General features: G+C 17.9%; 5 protein-coding genes across 5 annotated transcripts in view; 3 read left to right on the top strand and 2 right to left on the bottom strand.

Annotated features, from left to right (window-relative positions):
• Window positions 1-814: 814 nt before the first annotated feature.
• Window positions 815-3214, top strand: PGSY75_0906600 (putative zinc finger protein; the record flags this gene model as incomplete). The annotated part of the gene is made up of 1 exon (XM_018785480.1): window positions 815-3214. One exon carries the CDS (start codon window positions 815-817, stop codon window positions 3212-3214), a length of 2400 nt encoding a protein of 799 aa, XP_018641821.1.
• A 1163-nt stretch (window positions 3215-4377) lies between these two features.
• PGSY75_0906500 (arginase) lies at window positions 4378-5592 on the bottom strand (the record flags this gene model as incomplete). Its single annotated transcript, XM_018785479.1, has 1 exon — window positions 4378-5592. The coding sequence occupies one exon, from the start codon at window positions 5590-5592 to the stop codon at window positions 4378-4380; it is 1215 nt and encodes a 404-aa protein (XP_018641820.1).
• Window positions 5593-8440: 2848 nt separating this feature from the next.
• PGSY75_0906400 (dynein light intermediate chain 2, cytosolic) lies at window positions 8441-10762 on the top strand (the record flags this gene model as incomplete). The annotated part of the gene is made up of 1 exon (XM_018785478.1): window positions 8441-10762. The coding sequence occupies one exon, from the start codon at window positions 8441-8443 to the stop codon at window positions 10760-10762; it is 2322 nt and encodes a 773-aa protein (XP_018641819.1).
• A 398-nt stretch (window positions 10763-11160) lies between these two features.
• Window positions 11161-12486, bottom strand: PGSY75_0906300 (putative Maf-like protein; the record flags this gene model as incomplete). The annotated part of the gene is made up of 1 exon (XM_018785477.1): window positions 11161-12486. The coding sequence occupies one exon, from the start codon at window positions 12484-12486 to the stop codon at window positions 11161-11163; it is 1326 nt and encodes a 441-aa protein (XP_018641818.1).
• Window positions 12487-13871: 1385 nt separating this feature from the next.
• The window catches only part of PGSY75_0906200 (hypothetical protein), a gene marked incomplete at both ends in the record, with an annotated part of 1671 nt that continues 484 nt past the window's right edge, over window positions 13872-15058 (top strand). Inside the window, one exon of the mRNA XM_018785476.1 lies at window positions 13872-15058. This exon is cut by the window's right edge and continues 484 nt beyond it. Coding sequence (XP_018641817.1) covers window positions 13872-15058 — 1187 coding nt within the window.

Below are 15058 nucleotides of genomic sequence, written 5' to 3'. Positions count from 1 at the left end.
ATTTTAAGTTCTTTACTTATATAAGCATATACAATTATAATATTATATATGTATAAATAAGAAAGAAATTTATACCTACATATTTTATGTTACTAATGAAATTATTATAAAATTTTTAATTGTCATTTTATTATTTTATTATTTTTTTAGATTTATTTAATTTTTTCATTTATTTGTTATTTCATTAATATATATATATATACTATAATTTATGTGTATGCTTATAGCATCCTTAAAAGATTATATATATATATATAATATATTTATATATATATATATATATATACCTTTATATATAAATACATATATGTATTATTTATAATTACAAGAGAAGAAAAAAAAAAAATAAATAAATAAATAATGTAATAAATATATATTTAATATATGATTTATTCATTATTAAAATATTTTTTTTTTTTTTTTTTATAATATATATATATATATATATATATATATATATATATGTATATATGTTTGTATAATATATTTTATTTATATATATTTTAATGTGTTCTATATTTTAAAAATTAAAATTGAAGAAAGGAACATATATAATTATATGTACCTTTTTATCTTAATATATATATATATTTATATTTTGAATTATTAATATTTGATTATATTTATACTTAATAATTATATAATTATGTATTATTTTTATATAATAATTTTATAAAAAAAAAAAAGAAAATAATAAATTGTATAAAAAAATTAAATAATATATATATATATATATATATTTATATTAATATATCGTTAGGGTATCTTGTGTATTTTGTGTGTACTTATAATATTAATCTGTATATTTTAGAAAATGAGTGTAAATACAAGTAAGAAAGGTTATAATAAGTATATGGATAAAAGAATGTACTTGAATAATAATAATAATAGTAATAATAATAATAATAATAATAATAGTAATAATAATAGTAATAATAATAATAGTAATAGTAGTAACGTGAATCAAAAAGAGAAGATGCCACAAGGTCAGAATAATAGTAATTGTAATAGTAATAATGAAGAGTATCGTAATTTAAAGAAAGATGATAATATGAGTAATGTTGTGAATACAAGTGAGAGACGAATTTTATTTTATAAAACTAAAATATGTCCTTGGTATATTAAAGGAAAATGTGAAAGAAGAAAAACTTGTTTATATGCTCATGCTCAAAATGAATTAAGAGAATTACCAAATTTATGTAAAACAAGTTTATGTCCTAAATTAAAAATAAATGAATTATGTAATGATAAAAAATGTAAATATGCTCATACAAATATAGAATTAAGAGCAACAGAAAATTTATATAAAACTGCATTATGTGAGAGTTTTATTAAAGGTAAATGTTTTTCTGGACAATTTTGTAGATATGCTCATGGTCATAATGAATTAAGAGAAAACCCCATGGAAATAACTGATAAAAATATTATTATTGGTACTAGTAAAAATAAGAGTGATAAGCAAGAATATGAGAAGAAAAAGAATTCTAGTAATAGTAGTAACAACAACAGCAATAATAGCAATAATAGCAATAATAGCCACAACAGCAATAATAGCAATAATAGCCACAACAGCAATAGTAATAATATGAATCATCATATTAATAGCAATAGTAGTAATAGTAGTAATCATATTAATAATAATGTGGATTCAAGTAAAAGGAACGAAACCTATTGTATATTTCCAAAGAAGAAAGAAATATATTTTAATAAAGTTAATGCATTGACAGAAGATGATGGAATTTATGATATTACTGAAACAATTGATCCTCAATTATTAAATGATAGTAATACTGACAATTCATATGAATGTAATAAAAAAGGTGCAGCGGTTATAAGTTCTAATAATGCTAATAATAATACGCCTACTGAGTATGTATTAAAAAATGGAATAAAGAATGCTAAGAATAATATGAGCAATAATAATATAAATGCAAATATTAATGTTGTTAATAATGGTAGTGCTAGTGTTGCACATATGAATCATATGATGTTCAATAATATGCATCACATGAATGGAATGAATCATATGAATGGCATGAATCATATGAATAGTATGAATCATATGAATAATATGAATCATATGAATGGTATGAATCATATGAATAATATGAACCTTATGAATAATATGAACCATATGAATAATTTGAACCAAATAAATAATATGAACCATATTAATGTGAATATGAATAGTTTTATTAATGGAAACATGAATCACATGACCGTGTTAAATCATATGAACCCAATGAATATGAACATGAATCTAAATCATATGAATAATATGAATAATTTGAATAATTTGAATCACATGAACTTTAATATGAACCCTATGAATTTCAATATGAATCATATGAACCACATAAATAACAATAATAATAGTAATAATTGTGGTAATGGTATTATTCCTCCTGTTATGAATACATCATTAGAAAATTATAACAAGGCAGAAGACAATAGCAAATTCAACGAAGAACAATTTTTGAACGACAACTTAAATGTATTAGGCTTTCTTGAAGAATCTACATGTGGAGAAAAATTTGGAAGGTGTTCAAGTACTAACAATTTGTTAACCGATATAAATAGTACGAATAAACAAGACAGTAGTAATTTTACATATAACAACTGCACAAATATAGATGGCATATATAATAATAATATGAAATATAATAATAATAATAATAATAATATGGAGGACAATTTTAATCAGTTTAATAACAATAATGCAGAGAAATTTAATTATGAAGATTTTTTCTTTGGAACTATTTCGAATAATCATTCTAATAACAATACATTGAGCAATAATATTATATTAAATAACGATGAGGTATTACATAGTAGAACTCAAGCATTAAACAGTTATATTATGAATGATGATGTAAATAATAATACAGCACCTTCAACCGGAAGAGAAAGTAGTAACAATGAAGAAATCTTAAATAATAAAATGGTAATAAATAATGATACATATAATAAAGAAAAAGAAAATAAAACAAATAACAATACAACAAATAATATTAATAATAATTCTGAAAATAATGTAGTTACATGGGAGGATTTTTCTTTATTTGGAAAATCTAAAGCACCTATCTCAGAAAATGATTACTTTAAAATTTTCAACTATGGAATATGTAACAATGTGGATAATAAATTGTATGAAAATTGTGATGCATATAAAAATGACATTGAAAAGTATGACAAATCTTTATTTATTCTTTAAAATTAAATATATATATATATATATATATATATTTATATATATATATATTTATTTATTTATAATAAAATATTTGTATATAATGGACTATTTCCATATTATACAACAAAAACAACTCAACAGTATTTAATATATCTTTAAATTCAAGACCAAAAAAATAAACTATTTATATATGTAGGAAAATATGCATTTATTATTATAAGGCTAATGAAAATTTTTTAGGAAAAAAAAAAAATAAATATATATGTATATATATATATATATATATATATATATATATATATATTATAACTGCACAAAATAAAAAAAAAAAAAATTGAATAAATAAATAAATATATATATATATTATATATATTATGATTTATTTATTTTCTTATTCTTTTATTTATTTATTTATTTATTTATATATCCTTATTATTATATATACATGTTATAAAAAAAAAAAGACTGTATTAATTTTTGTATTTATTCTGTTTTTAAAAATAATATTTTATATATATATATATTTTATACCTTTTTTAAGTTTTTTTTAATAATTAGTATTTGTTTTCATTGAATAATAATATTTTTATGCATTTATATTTTTGTGGTTTTTTAAAGAAGAAACAAATAAATTGTAATAATATAATAAATAGTAATATTATATATAATATATACATATATATTTATATTTTTTTTTTTTTTTTTTTTATATATATTTATATACATATATATGTTCTTTTTTTTTCAATTTTTAATGTGTTTAAAAAAAACTCATTTAATTAATCTAAAATTATAATAATATTAAAGAATGAATTTGAAATTTAAATAATACATATAATAATAAGTTTATCTCTTTATATAAAAGGATGCAAATTTTTAATGTCTAACATATTTGTAAGTTTATTTTCTAGTTAATATATATAAACATATTTTCGAGTAAGAAAAATTTATTTACCTTTTTATTTTTGCACTATAAAATACCATTTTTAATATTAATTTTATAAAATATTTTAAATGAATTTAAATATAAATAAATAAATACAAACATAATCATATATATATATATATATATATATGTATGTATGTATGTATGTATGGCCTTTTAAAAAAAAATGAAAAAAAAATCGAGTATGTACATACACATATTTATATATTCACATGTATCATAAAAAGGACGCTAGATGTTACACTATATCGTATCCTAAAACTCGTGCTATAAGTTCTAAACATAATTTTCCTGTTTTTGTTGCATTATCCAATATAGGCAATGCATCTCCATGAACTTTTTTATCTTGTTCATCAAGAAATGGATTATATTCAACTAAATCCATAGAGACAACTCTTTTAGTTTCAGCTAATATTTTCATTAATAAATTAATTTCTCTATAATTTAATCCTCCCTTAGCTACAGTACCTGTTCCTGGAGCAAATACATTATCAACACTATCTATATCAAAAGAAATATGGATAGGACAATTTGAATTTGGATCTATTTTTTCTAATGCTGAACAAATTGTTTTATAGATACCATTTTTTTCTATATCAAAAATAGTATAATAATTAATATTACATTTTTTTAAAATAATTTTTTCATATGCATCTATATCTCTTATTCCTATAATAGCTGTATTTTCTGGTTTTAAATATGTTAATTTTTCGGACCATTCAAAATATGGAACTTTTTTTTTAAATAACCCTAATGTGTGTGCTAATGTCATACCATGATAATTACCAGATGGAGATGTTTCTGGTATGTTTATATCTCCATGAGCATCTATCCATATAACTCTTAAATTCTCATATATTTGTAATGAGCTTAGGATACTACCAAAAGCTACACCATGGTCACCTCCTATATTTAATACAAAATTTTTTTTTCTTAATTCATTGCTCATAGTATCAAATAAATTTTTATTGAATATACCAATTTCTTTTACATTCCTTATATTATCATAATAACAACTATTTTGATACTTATCGTTTGCTGATATTACATTATTCTCTTCATAATTGTCATATAAATTATGGTTCACATGTCCATTCATTTTATTATTTGACAATTCATGTTTCTTTTCTTTAATTACACCATTAGGAATATAATTATTATTATCATTATTATCATTATTATGGTTTATATGGTTAATATGATTATTAGGTTTTTCTTCTTGTTTCATATCATTATACACATTCTCTACATTGCCTATATCTTCATATTTCCATCCTAACATATCTATAACATTATGTAAACCTAATTTTCTCAAGTCATCACATGCTAATTGCACACCCCCAAGAGGTTGACCAGCAGCAAGAGGAGAACCAATAATGGAAACGTTTTTCTTAACATAAAGGTTTTCCTTTTCCTTGTGATTTTTGATATAACTTTCAATAGTATCCAACATTTTTTTTTTTTTTTTTTCAAGCCAATAAAATGTAGTAATATGTATAAATATGTATAATACGTATAATATGTAAAATATGTAAAATATGTAAAATATGTAAAATATGTAAAATATGTATAATATGTATATTATATATATATATTTATTTATTTATATTTTTATATGAAAATATTACCAAATGATAAAAAAATTATGAAAAAAATTTTATAGTCTAAATATCAAACATAGCATATGAATTAGATAAAATAAATTATTTATTTTAATAATATTAAAATATTTTGTTTTCTTTTTTTTTTTTTTTAAATGTTTTCATATAAAAAAAAGATAAAAAAATTAAAATAAAAAAAATGTACACGAAAAACAAATATTTTAACATATAGATAACAATGTATTAATTTACAAAAATATATAAATATTGCGTGTACACATAAAATAAATAAAAATAAATATGACGTACATACATACATACATACATACATATATATAAATATATATATAACAAATGTAAATAAGTTAATTTTTTTTATTTAATTATTGCTTTTTAATGCGGATTAAAAAAAAAAAAAAAAAATCCCACCTTTTTTAATTATTTCATTTGAAATTGTATTTTATAATTAATTACTCATCATATAATATTACATAAAAGCTTTTATTTATTTATATGTGTTATTATTTTTTTATGTGTTATATCTAAAATGTTATAAATTTTATTTTCATATATACATTTCACATAATATATATTTTCTTTTTTTTTATAAACTGTTTTTTTTTTTTTTTTTTTTTATTTATTAACAGCACTATTTATAGATCTATATATATTTTTTGTGTATGTCGTAATTTATAATAAATATGTATATAATAGTATATATGTATAGCATTTTAATTTCCTATTAGATACATCAATCAAATTATATATTTCTATATTATATATTATATATAATATATATTACAGTACTATTATAAGTGACATCATATATATATATGTAGGAAAAAATAAAATATATAAATATGCATATAGAGTTAATATTAAATAGCAACTTATATATAAAAAAAAAAAAAAAAAAAAAAAAAAAAAAGGTCATTTTTAAAACAATACTATATATATATATATATATATATATATTATTCATTGTACAATTATGCTAAGAAAAATAAAAGAAAAAATGGTACGTTGACTAATAAAATAATCATATTAATATTTTACATTTTCAATTTCTTTTATAAATTATATAAATGGTTTAATCATAAAATATTGATACAAATAGAAATTATATATATTAAAAATATTTATATATGTTATTTGAATATTTTATATAAAGTATATAATATTTTTTATTATCATTTTTTTTTTTTTTTTTTTGAATATATATATATATATATATATAATGTATCATATATAAAACACTGTATATATATATATATATATATTAAATAAATATGTTATTATTTTTATATAAATATCTAATAATTTTTTATTAATAATAATAATAAAAAAAAAAATAATAAAAAGGGAATTCTTTTGAAATATTTCAAGAAAATATATTTTTTAAATAAATTCTAGGAGATTTATTTTTTTTTTTTTAGGTTGTATAGGATGTTTTAAAATAATGTGTGGTAGTATTTTTAAAAGTGTTATATCTTTAAAAAAATATAAGACTTTTTAATATGTTAATAAGGTATTGTATATTTCTGGGTGTATTTATTAAATCTTGAATAAGATAAATAAGATTTGTAATATATTGAAATAATATGTGTTTAGTTGCTTTTATTATGGTTTTACAATTTTTTTTTTTGATGGAATAAAATTTTCTTTAATATAAAATGAAGGCTTCATTAAAAAATGTCATATACATAAATATAAATAAATAAATATATATATATATATATATATATATATATGAATAATGTGTCTTTGTCTAATTATATATAAGTTCTTTAGTTCATATGGAAATGTTTATACAAATATATATATTTATAATAGCTTTAAAGTGATATTCTTTTTTTCTTCTTTTTTTTTTTTTTTTTATTTATTGTGTGGTTGTTATAAGACAAAGTTATATTTATTTCTCCAATATTAATGAAAGGGTTATTATATAATTTTAAATAAAATATATATTTTAAAAAATTGAGTAAATATTATTAAGGTCGATCTTTATATGAATACACTTTTGTGACATATATATTTTATAATTTATTTTCTGTTTGTTCTTTTTGTAGCATGTTTTATAATGTATTAAATTCATTATAGCTTTAAATTTTCCATTTGGCATCCTCTACATTAAAAGAAAAAAAAAAAAAAATACAATGAAGAAATAAAACAGAAAAAATATATATATATATATATATTTATATATTTATATATTTATATCTCTCGGTTTTTTTTTTTTTTTTTTTTTCTTTTTTTTTTCACCATTTTTCCCATATTTTTAATTTAAATGATATAGAAATAAAAAATAAAAAAAAATGTGTGCATTCCTGTACAGAAGACCATGCTGATATTTTGTTTTTTTCACACTAATTTTTCTTTTAGCTTATTTAAAAAATATAAGTGGCATAAAATATATATATATATATATATATATATAAATACATTTATGGATGTTCATTTAATTTATTTTTTATAACTCTATTAATAACTGTATCGAATTATTAAATATAAGCCACACAGAAATTTTCGTTCTTTTTTTTTATTTTATTTTATTTTATTTTATTTTATTTTTATTTTTATTTTTTTTTCCCTTCCAAATATATTATAACACCTTATTACTATATTCTTATAGCAAATTCTTTTTTGCTTTTTTTATTTTTTTGTAATTTCTTAACACAAGTTTTTCTTATATAAATATGTATGTATAGATTATTTCATTTTTATAAAAGCACAATGAAGAAAGATAATAAGAATTTTTCAAATAGTTCAATTGGTCTTTTAAAAAAAAAAAGTACAACTAAGCCGGATATTTCGAAGGTTAATGTGAAACATAAGGATAAGGCAACAATAAAAGGAAAAGAAAAAGATAACATTTCTGTATTGTCTAAAAAAAATAACATAAATGATAAGAAAAAAGATATAAACACATTAAACCATTCTACAAATATAAAGATGAATGAGAAAGAATCTTTAACATTTAATAATTCAATTATCAATATAGAATATGATCATAAAAATGTTGATATCAATGGACAAGTCAAATTATTAAATGAAGAAATGAAGGAAAAAAAAATTGAATTGGATAATATTAATAAAAATGATAATTTACATAATCATAGCAATATTAATCATGTTCATATTTCAATTGCAAATAAATTTAAAAGGGAAGATAATATGGATGTATTAAAAAAAGATAATAATGAAGAAATTTTATCTAATAAATTATATCAAGAAAAAGAAGATATAACTTATAAAATAAATGATCTGGAAAAAAAAATTATATTGGATGATAAATCTAAAATGAAGGATGAAGATAATATTGATATATTGAACAAAAATAATCTTTATGTATTAGACAATGATATTAAACACATAAATGATGGAATTCATATTTTTGATAATTATAATGGTGATAACGATGATACGTATAATATTAATAACGAATATAATAGTGATAGTAATAATAATAATAATAATAATACTCATAATGATGATAATAGTGATAATAGTCATAATAGCAATTCATATAATAGACACAATGATGATAATAATGATATGTATATTAAAAATAATGATTATTATACATATGATTATGAGGATCAAAAAAATGCACATAAGAATACTAAAAATATAGATGAAGAAAAACCATGTAATATATATGATAATATATTAAAACGATTAAATATTGAGAAAAATGAAAATTTAGAAAATAGTCATATAATAATATTTGGAAATAAGGATGTAGGGAAATCATGTTTAGTCAAAGCATTACAAGAAATATGTATAAATAATGATGAACAGAATGATTACCCTTTTTATTGTAATAAGAATAGAGTTTTGCCATTAGATTATGCTTGTTTAAAAGTAAAAAATATGGATGAAAATAGAAAGATGAAAGATATAAAAAGTAATAGCCATATATGGATTTTACAACATCCATCTTATATTCATTCATTGATTAAAAATATAAAAAATTTTAAAAATGTACAAAATGTAATTATTTTAATATGTACAGATTTATACAAACCTTATAATATTATGTCTGATATAAATAATTGGATAGATACCTTGTATATTTTATTTGAAGCAATACATTCTAATACGAGCTTAAAGACATTAAATCAATTAAAAGAAAAAATGGAAAATTATATATATGATTATAAAAATAACATATTAGAAAAGGGGGGAAAAAGAGATGATTATAAAAATGAAGAACTAAAAGACAAACACGAAAAAATAAATAATATTACTGATAGTAATAATGATAATATTAGTAATAATAATAATAATATGGTCAGTCAGGACAAAGAACGCTTAATAAAAATAAATTTAACCTTCCCAATATTTTTTATTATTTGTAAATCTGATGGATATGAAATTTTGAACAATAGAACCTATCAAGGATATATGGATGTTATCATCTCCTATCTACGTAATCTAGCCATAAATTATCATGCGGCTATAATATATTGCAATACTATCAATAAAGAGAATCCTAAAAATATAGAATTATTGTATAAATATATTATGCATAGATTATATAATTTTCCTTTTAAAGAGAAACCAATTTTAAATGATTATGAAAAAATATTCATACCATCAGGATATGATAATATAGAATTAATAAATAAATCAATAAAAAACACATTTGTTGAAAATTTCAATAAACCATATGATTCAATTATTATTAAGCCAATACCAAATAAAAGCATAGTCGAACAAAATGAAAATGTTGTAGATGATTTTTATTTTAATGAATTCTTAGCAAATTTATCTAATGATATAAATAAAATTAAAAAGAATAATGAAAATGTATCAACTTGGGATAAAAATAAAATTGATGTTATTGTTAATAAAAATAATTTATATACAGAAGAAAATAATGAAAACAATTTAAATAAAGATAAAATAGATCAATCATTACATAGCTTTTTTCAAAATCTTTTAGCTAAAGGAAGATCCAAATCACCTAGTACTCCTAATATTAACCCAACATTAGAAAAAAGAAATATAAATTTATGAAATGTTGAAAAGGAAATTATTTATGTATATTCAGTGATATATAAGGATAACATTTAATATTTTATTAGTCTATATAAAAACTTTATTTTTTTTTTTTTTATATTAAAAAAATGGGGAAAAAAAAAATATATATATATGTATATATATATATATATATATATATATATATATATATATATATATATATATATATATTTATATTTATTTATTTATTTATTTAAAACATTAACATATAAAATAAAGAATATATATTATTATAATAAAATGATATAAAATTGTATTTAAATTGTTACATTAAACAAAAATAAGATATCATAAATAAATATGATAAGCAGATAAAAAAAAAAAAAAAAAAAAATTAATAAACAGAAATATAATAAATTAAAATACTAAGAATATCACAAAATGGTGAGCAAATGAAATAACAAATTTATTGACAAGCCAAAAATGCTGTCTATATTTCCTTTAATAACATTTATATGTTTATGCATATATATATTTTCAATTTTCAAAGCACCTGCACAAAAATATATAGAAGGATCCTCTAATATCTTTTTAATTATATTATCATTCATATCATAAATATTGATAATTGATTCGTCTATACCTGTGACAATTTTTTCTGTTTCATATTCAATTAAAGTAATACTACTATAACTAAAACATTTATTATTATTATATGATTTAAGAAAATCAGTCGCTTCTTTTTGATCTGTTGGTTTTTCATATATTTTGTTATTACAATAAATAACTTCATCTCCTACTAATAATATTATTTTTTTCTTATTAGCTAACTTAAAAATTTGTTCTTTTAATTGTGAATCTTTTTTTATCATACTTAATAATTTCAATCCTTTGGCTATAGATATATTAGATGTCAATGTAAGGGGGTCGTGCTTATTTCTACATCCAATTTTCTTTTCATCAACATGTATACGTATTGATAAAAAATTTAAATTACTTTTTTTTAAAATATATTTTCTTGAAGTAGAAGTAGATCCAAGAATAAAAAAATAGTCATTCAAATCATTTAATTTATTTATATCAATATTATTAGATATTTGCATATTTGACATATAATTATTTCTATATTTATCACAAGTAATACAATCGTCATTTGTTTCATCATAACATAGAAAAAGGACATTATTTGTTTCACCTAAAATGTTTATATTATCATTTCTTTTTTTATAGTGAAAATGATCATTTTCCTTTTTGTTCTTGCTTAAATAATTATTATTATCATTAATATCATTATTATTATTGTTGTTGTTCGTAGTTGTTGTATCATAATTATTATGATCGATTAAAAATTTATTTAATTCAATTGAATGTTGAGATATGTTATTATTCATTTTTTGTTGAATATTATATGGTTCTTTTTCGTTATGCACATTTCCATTTGTTTCTTGTTTCTCATTTGTCACATGTTGATCATTGTTAATATAATTTTTATTTTCTTCGCTATTTACAATATAATTATATAAATTTTCATCTATTAAATTATTTATTTTTAGTACTTTATGTTTGACATTTTTATTGTGTACAAGACATAGTAGACGGGAAACTATTTCTTCATCAAATTCTAGTTCCAGCTCTTTTGTTATTTCATCATTTTTGTTTATATCCATATCTTTTTTTAAGAATAATCCATTTTTCATTTCATTTTTTGAATTATGGATATTATTTAAACTGTGTTGGTTATTTAAATTGTGATTATTCATTATATATGTTATATTATTACTCTTATTTATGAATATAAAAAGGATAATTATTTTATAATTCCATCACATCGAAATATATATATATATATATATATATATGTATGTATAATATGTTGCTTTTTTGGTTTATAAATTTATTACGCTTAATTATTTCTCCTTATCAAATTGTAATATGAATAAACATATATTATGGTATATGTTAATTTTTTCGGTATTGTTTTTATATTATTATAAAAAATATAATAAATTGTTATTATTACTAATGTCTATTATGTGTTTTGAAAAAAAAAATCAATAAGACATAAATACATACATATATAAATAAATATATATATATAATGTTTTTATAATAGAAAATTTTATATTTTATTCCTAATTACTTAATTTTTATTATTTTTTTTGTAATATGTACATAATATATACATATAATTCGTTGTTGATAATTTAAAAAAATATATTTTTTTTTATACTTAAAAATTGAATTTAATTATACGTTAATATATATATATATAATATATATATGTCACTTTATTGTTCTTTAAAATGGCAGGATAATATTAATTTTTTTTTTTTTTTTTTTTTTTTTTTTTAATGTATGTTATAATTAGAATCTACATATATCAAGAAAAAGGATTCTATTTAATAATATAATAATGTCATACATAAATAAAGTAATTTTGTTTAATTTATATAATATATATTATTGTTTCTTATAGATATTGAAACATAAGAGTTTTTCTAAATAAGTAAAAAATGTAATAGAGATATACTCATAAGAAAATTTTAAATACTTATAAAAAAAATAAATACTTAAATTTATGAACGATTACAAATATCCAAAAAATATAATAATAATTTAATATTTATTTATATTATATTATAAGAATATATAAATTTGGTATTTATTTTTATACACATATTAATATAAATAATATATACATATATATAATATTATTTTATTGTATTATATTTTATAATACTATGTTATATTATATTCATACATAAATTATATATATATAATATGATGCATTAAATTTTATTTTTCTTTTTAATAAAAAAAAAAAAAAAAATGAAATGAAATATGTATATATATAAAAACATGTATACCTAAAAAGAAACATATATATATATATATATATTGTTATAAAAAAAAGGAATATTATAAAAGCTTAATTTTTTTTTTTTTTTTCAAACAATTCATGTTATGTTATATATAAAATGTTGATAAGTATTGTAGTTATATAATTTTATAAAATATAAGCTAAGTTGTTGTACAAAAAGGAAAAGTATATATATGTTATATTTATTATAATATATATATATATATATATATATATATATATATATGTATGTAAGATATAAATTGTTGTTATCCCTTATAAATTATGAACTTGAGAGAATATATATACATTTTTTTGATTTTATATTTTATCCCTGTAAGTAAAATTTGTGTTGCATATAATGTAGAAAAAAATAAAAGGAATGTTCTTAGTAATTGTAGGAATGTATTATATCCTCATGGTAAGGGTTCATTATTTTATACACGGGGAAAATATCTTTTTATAAAAAGAAAAAAGGAAGATGATATGAAATATAAAAAAACTAAATTAAGTGAAGCGAATGATTTATTAAAAAATAGAAGGAATGATTATATGTATGGTTCCATATTAGAAAATAATAAGGTAGGATTATTAAGTGGCATTAAAGAAAAAATAGGATCATTTATTTTCGGAGGTAATAAAAATATAATCGAAAAATTAAAAGATTTAAATGAGAAGAAAAGTTTATGGTTCTTCACTGGATATGCAAGAAATATATTTCAACCAAATTCATTTTATAATATTTTAGCATTTGAAGAAATACAAGAAATAGATTATAAAAAATGGTCACAAGAAAATAAAATTAATTTTGATTATATATTAAATAGAAAAGTGGAGACTGGAAAAGATGATATAAACAAATCATTAAGTGTAAATATATATAAGGTGAAAAAGTATGTAATATTTTATAAAAATGAAGAAAATATCAATAATAAAAATACAAATGATAATATTAATAAAAATAATGATAGTAATATGGAGAAGCAAAATAATATTATCCATAATAATAATCAGAATTGTAATAATAGTTATCATTGTAGTGAGCATAAGAATGATTTTATTTTATGCACTTATATATATCTTATGTTTTATATATATGATAAGGAGAAAAAAAAATCTTATATCTTTAGTAATAATATACAGAATAAACAAAATTGTATTTATCAAATTATTGAAGTAGATAAAGAACAATATCCTAATTTATTTCACAATATTATTATGAATCCAGATTCTTTAAAAAAACACATTAATATTATAGCTTTAGAGAAAAGTCATAGTAACTATGAAAATATTATACATTATATTGGTAATAATGAATTATTAAATATTAATAATTATACAAACAAATTTAATTCATATTTAAAAAAGTTATATAACATATGTAATAATTCAAGTACGCTTATTGAAAATTCTTTAACTATGAAAAATTCTAAACCATATATTAATTTAATATTTAGTGATAAAAATTTTAT

Source organism: Plasmodium gaboni, chromosome 9 (assembly GCF_001602025.1).
Source record: "Plasmodium gaboni strain SY75 chromosome 9, whole genome shotgun sequence".
Classification (NCBI taxonomy): domain Eukaryota; phylum Apicomplexa; class Aconoidasida; order Haemosporida; family Plasmodiidae; genus Plasmodium; species Plasmodium gaboni.
This window is presented reverse-complemented; position numbering and strand designations above follow the sequence as displayed.